The 6,055-nt window shown below is 41.9% G+C and overlaps 1 protein-coding gene across 1 annotated transcript in view; it reads left to right on the plus strand.

Moving 5' to 3' along the window:
* Positions 1 to 3,490: 3,490 nt before the first annotated feature.
* The window catches only part of chmp1a (charged multivesicular body protein 1A), an 8,052-nt gene continuing 5,487 nt past the window's right edge, over positions 3,491 to 6,055 (plus strand). Inside the window, exons 1-3 of the mRNA XM_035532329.1 lie at positions 3,491 to 3,655; positions 4,189 to 4,208; positions 4,441 to 4,518. Of these exons, the coding sequence (XP_035388222.1) occupies positions 3,649 to 3,655; positions 4,189 to 4,208; positions 4,441 to 4,518 (105 nt within the window). The 5' untranslated portion in view covers positions 3,491 to 3,648. The remainder of the gene's footprint in view (positions 3,656 to 4,188; positions 4,209 to 4,440; positions 4,519 to 6,055) is intronic.

Genomic DNA, 6,055 nt, shown 5'->3' on the forward strand with positions numbered 1-6,055 from the left:
ATTACTGAAGATTACTCTTTATTTTTACATTGTTTATATTTTTATACAAATTATCAACTGAGTAAGAACGCTTTGCTGTGAATAATGCTCAAGAACAAACATATTTAATAACCTAATATAAATATATTTAATACCCTAATATATATATATATATATATATATATATATATATATATATATATATATATATATATATATATATATATATATACACACACACACACACACACATAAACCAACATTAATAATCAGCAGTATAAATACAATAATCAACCTCAGCATGTGTTAAGTGTTATCAGGCTATTATTATTATTATTATTATTATTATTATTATTATTATTAATAATAATAATAATAATAATAATAATAATAATAATAGTAGTAGTAGTAGTAGTAGTAGTAGTAGTAGTAGCATTGTAAATGTAGGCATAGGCACCTAATATAATTATGACAACCAGTTCCATTATGTTACAGGTTGAGAAACACACTGGCATTTTACCATTTATATAATCACATTTGGGTGAAAATATTAATAGGAGGTTGTTGCACCTCTCTTGATGCCAGCAGGGTCAAGGTTTACAAAGTAAATAAGGGTTTATAAGGGGTAATAATGGTTTCTAAAGGTTTATAAGGGTTTTAAAGGGTTTATAAGGGTTTATAAGAGGTTTAAGTGTTTATAAGGGGTTTATAAGGGGTAATAATGGTTTATAAGGGTTTTAAGGGTTTATAAGGGTTTATAAGGGGTTTAAAATGAGTAATAACGGTTTATAAAGGTTTATAAGGGTTTATAAGAGTAAGTAAATAATGAGTGCTAAGCCTACAGGCATGGCGACATTCTTCAGCTTGCTCCAAACATGCTTCAGCCCTGATGCAGAAAAGAGTGAACAAATAGAAGAGCGAACTGATCAGAAGAGTGACACTAGATTGATCAGAACATGGTGAGGCTTGTGTCTCTCATTCTGCCACAACAACACAAGCAAAACCCATCCGATTGCTTTCAACAATCAGTGGATCTCGCCTTAGAGGAAAAAACCTAGTGTAGTAGTATGTGTACCTGTGTTCAGTGGTGTCAGTACCACAGTAGTGTATGTAGCTGTGGTCAGTGGTGTCAGTACCTCAGTACTGTGTGTAGCTGTGGTCAGTGGTGTCAGTACCTCAGTAGTGTATGTAGCTGTGGTCAGTGGTGTCAGTACCTCAGAACTGTGTGTAGCTGTGGTCAGTGGTGTCAGTACCTCAGTAGTGTGTGTAGCTGTGGTCAGTGGTGTCAGTACCTCAGTAGTGTGTGTAGCTGTGGTCAGTGGTGTCAGTACCTCGGTAGTGTGTGTAGCTGTGGTCAGTGGTGTCAGTACCTCAGTAGTGTGTGTAGCTGTGTTCAGTGGTGTCAGTACCTCAGTAGTGTATGTAGCTGTGGTCAGTGGTGCCAGTACCTCAGTAGTGTATGTAGCTGTGGTCAGTGGTGTCAGTACCTCAGTACTGTGTGTAGCTGTGGCCAGTGGTGTCAGTACCTCAGTAGTGTGTGTAGCTGTGGTCAGTGGTGTCAGTACCTCAGTAGTGTGTGTAGCTGTGGTCAGTGGTGTCAGTACCTCAGTAGTGTATGTAGCTGTGGTCAGTGGTGTCAGTACCTCAGAAGTGTATGTAGCTGTGGTCAGTGGTGTCAGTACCTCAGTAGTGTGTGTAGCTGTTGTCAGTGGTGTCAGTACCTCAGTAGTGTGTGTAGCTGTGGTCAGTGGTGTCAGTACCTCAGTAGTGTGTGTAGCTGTGGTCAGTTCCTCTCCCAGTGTTGTGCTACAACATTAGGCTTTGCCTATGACGAAGCGGCCACCCACGACCACAGGGTTGCCCCCTGGCCTGTGTTCTCTGTTGGCCTCTGCTATGGGTCTGGCAGGTGCTGTGGCTGTGAGGTGCTCACGGGATGGAGCAGTGACGATGATAGCAGGGGGTGCTGGAGGTGCTACAGGTGTATCTGATGATGGTGGTGATGAAGAGCTGCTGCTGGAGGAGTGGAGTTCAACAGCACCTTCATATTCTGTAAAGCCACAGAATTTACACAAGCAACAAAACATGAGAAAAACCTGCAATATTTCTGTACACCGCGGCTCTTAACAAACAACTAGGAAGAGCTTTGCTTCCCATACTTTACATTCCTTATGCTAATTAACTTATATTTTAAATATTATTTATATGATCTGGACATTTTATCAGAATTATGAGTAAGACTTTGCTATGTCGACCTGACAGGTACATATCTTGTAGGCAACAAATTAGTACAAATTTTTAATTTATCTTTAAATCCTACAAATTTCAATAAATTTTACAGCAATTCTAAAATGAAATTATGAATGCTTTGTGTTTTCATTGAGTATAAACTGGACTGAGCTGTAGGCATCCCAAAACCAATGATTAGCCTGACTGGACCGGGTCCAAAAGACACATAAGGGAATGTCATGCCTGTAAAACTGGAACCTAATCAGACCGCATCAGACCCACACACACCCCAACATGTCTGCTAAAAGAACAGTCAGTCTTTGCTTTCACAGGCTACCGGATGAAATTCAGCATGGCACCTGAAGGAAGGTCAGCATGTTACCTGATGGTTCTCTTGGTTTTCCAGTTGCAGATCCCATTGCTCACCTGAAACTCATAGTGTATTGATGGCATGGAATTCTGTTCTAACACTGAGGTGGAAAAAGCAGACTATTACATCACTCCAGTACAAATCTCTCTCTCACAGGACACCAGCAGATAGACACATAATGCATGAGTAACGGTAGCAAATGCTTCTCTCTCTCTCTCTCTCTCTCTCTCTCTCTCTCTCTCTCTCTCTCTCTCTCTCTCTCTCTCTCTCTCTCTCTCTCTCTCTCTCTCTCTCTCTCTCTCTCTCTCTCTCTCTCTCTCTCTCTCTCTCTCTCTCTCTCTCTCTAAGCCTCTGTGCACTAATCCACTGAGATAAGTTTATTTGGATTCGCAAATAGGCCTGTGGTCACAGCACAAAAACAGGATGTTTTTTTTCCATTTTGTTTTGACAACAAATATTTATAAAATCAAAACAAATTTATTTTGATATTTAAGACTATTATAATGCTAAATATTTGATATCTGTGGAAAGAAAATCTGTCTACTGCGGCAGTGTCCTAATCTGGTAACTTCATTTTAGATGAATCAGCAGACAATTTTTATCTGAGTATTACATGAGTGCATTATTATATAAATGTATTATGGCTTAAGTGCTACTGACCTTTTACACTGACGTAGGTCATGTCAGCGGAAGGAGCGTCATCGGTGTGGACACTTTTCCCACTTTCATTCCCACTTTTCATTTCGCCAAAATGAAAATATTTCGAAAACATTTGGAATTCTCCGTGGAAGATTAGACGTTAGCACTTATTCGCTTTACGACGAATGACTATAAATAATATGTGCGGGAGTATCGTGATAAGTAACGTTTCCGGGTTACAGTCTAGTGCTTTGATCGCTTACGACATATCACATGATCACAGGGCCGGAATCCGGAAGAGGAGCCGCGCATACAGAAGAAAACAAACAGTCTGATAACAATTACTATTAGTGTGATAACAACATTGCTATTAGTGTGAAAACAACATTACTATTAGTGTGATAAGTGGACAGAGACGCGTCGAGGATACAGACATGGACGGTGAGCGTGACGTTTCTACACCTTGGTAGTGTGGTGTAATACCTGCGCGCTGTTAGCTAGCTGGCTAGTTACGGTTAGCACTGGGATCCGGCTGTAACCTCCTCAGATTAGTGACCGGTTATGTGCTATATTTTGTATAGGTTAGGTAGCTAGTTAACTCTAGGTAGCTAACTAGTTAACTTGTATATGTTTCATTCATAGACTGCAGTATTTGAAAAAGAGTCTTCTAGTTACATATGAACATGCTTTTCTCTTGTTACCTGTCATGCCCAAAGCTGTCACTAAATATCAGATTGTAGATAAACAGTGTTACATAAAAATATTTTTGGTTTGCAGAATATCATGCACAAAGATAAATCTTTAATGATATGGACTGTAAAGATTATACGTACTGTGCTGCGAAAAGCTTTAATGTTTCTGAAAAGTAAACAGGCCTGAACCATTCTCCTTATTAATCTTTAGTCTGAGTCACTGTAGTCTTAAATCACTGTACTGTTTGGTGGGTTTAAACATGTATTTTTTCCTCCTTACAGACGCATACTTCCAGTTAAAGGTATGTGATACTGTAAGCTTTCATGACACATTTTATAAGATCAGTACTGGTTTCATAACTAATACTGTAAGCTATTTTTATATTGTTGTGTTCCTTATGTCAGCTTTCAGGTGCATAAAATTATTTTAAGAACAAAGTGTGTATTAAAGTGTGTTGTTTCATCATTCTCCTTGTTTACCACAGATATTTGTGTTTTCTGTTGCCCTATGGTCTGCTCTCTGCTCTCACACAGTTTAGTGCAAAACAGTTAGAAAAACTGGCCAAGAAGGCTGAGAAAGACTCAAAGGCTGAGCAGGCCAAAGTCAAGAAGGTAAGCTGGAAATGGAACCACTGTTCTAGGATCAGATGAGCCTTATAGTTAAGGCATATCTAAGCTGTAAGTGGGTTTGGGACAGAGGTCCTCCATCAGCTGTGCAAGCAAAGAGCTTCTGAATTAGTAGGAGGAGGAGCCAGTTTATATATGAAAAAGTAGATGTTTCAATCATAACATTCATTCCATGGGGGTCTAAGGTTCCAAGAGTGTAGCTCAGTTCTTTATTTGAGTTTCCAAATTTCATTGCTGCCTTAGCAACAACTGGCAGATATGTCATTAACACAGTGTCCATTACTATTAAAATGTATAATTTAGCAGCCCAAAAATGTGATTCTTTCTGGAAAGTGATATTATGTATCTCAGTGTAAATTGGGGCTTGGCCAATCATTTCTACAGTACTCCCACTATTTCCTGTTTACTGTTGACCCAGAAACTGCATCACTAAAATGCCCTTCTCTGATTGGAGGAAGAGAGTCCTAAAGCTGTAAACCCCTGTCCCATGCCCTCTAGACAGTGTGCTCTACTCACCAGCAGGTGGCAGACCATCTCTGTTTGTATGCATTGTGTACTGGCTATGCTGACAGAAATGTGAGAAGGGGCAGTAGCCTAATCATGCCATGGAGTGTGTGTGTGTGTGTGTGTGTGTGTGTGTGTGTGTGTGTGTGTGTGGTGGGGATTCAGACTGTAGGGTGCAGGGGTGTGTGTGTGTGTGTGTGTGTGTGTGTGTGTGTGTGTGTGTGTGTGTGTGTGTGTGGTGGGGATTCAGACGGTCATTGTAGGGTGTGTGTGGGGATTCAGACTGTCAGTGTGGGTGTGGTGGGGATTCAGACGGTCAGTGTAGGGTGTGTGTGTGGTGGGGATTCAGACTGTCAGTGTAGGGTGTGTGGGGGTGTGGGGATTCAGACTGTCAGTTTAGGGTGTGTGGGGATTCAGACGGTTAGTGTAGGGTGTGTGTGTGTGTGTGTGTGGGGTGTGAGTGTGGGGATTCAGACTGTCAGTGTAGGGTGCAGGGGTGTGTGTGTGTGTGTGTGGGGATTCAGACTGTCAGTGTAGGGTGCAGGGGTGTGTGTGTGTGTGTGGTGGGGATTCAGACGGTCAGTGTAGGGTGTGTGTGTGTGGGTGTGGTGGGGATTCAGACGGTCAGTGTAGGGTGTGTGGGTGTGGGTGTGGTGGAGATTCAGACGGTCAGTGTAGGGTGTGTGTGTGTGGGTGTGGTGGGGATTCAGACGGTCAGTGTAGGGTGTGTGGGTGTGGTGGGGATTCAGACGGTCAGTGTAGGGTGTGGGTGTGTGGGGATTCAGACTGTGGGTGTAGGGTGTGTGTGTGGGTGTGGTGGGGATTCAGACAGTCAGTGTAGGGTGTGTGTGGTGGGGATTCAGACTGTCACTGTAGGGTGGGTGTGGGGGTGTGGGGATTCAGACTGTCAGTCTAGGGTGTGTGTGTGTGTGGGGATTCAGACGGTTAGTGTAGGGTGTGTGTGTGTGTGTGGGGGGGGGGATTCAGACTGTCAGTGTAGGGTGCAGGGGTGTGTGTG

The sequence above is a fragment of the Electrophorus electricus genome, chromosome 12, assembly GCF_013358815.1.
Source record: "Electrophorus electricus isolate fEleEle1 chromosome 12, fEleEle1.pri, whole genome shotgun sequence".
Taxonomy (NCBI): Eukaryota; Metazoa; Chordata; class Actinopteri; order Gymnotiformes; family Gymnotidae; genus Electrophorus; species Electrophorus electricus.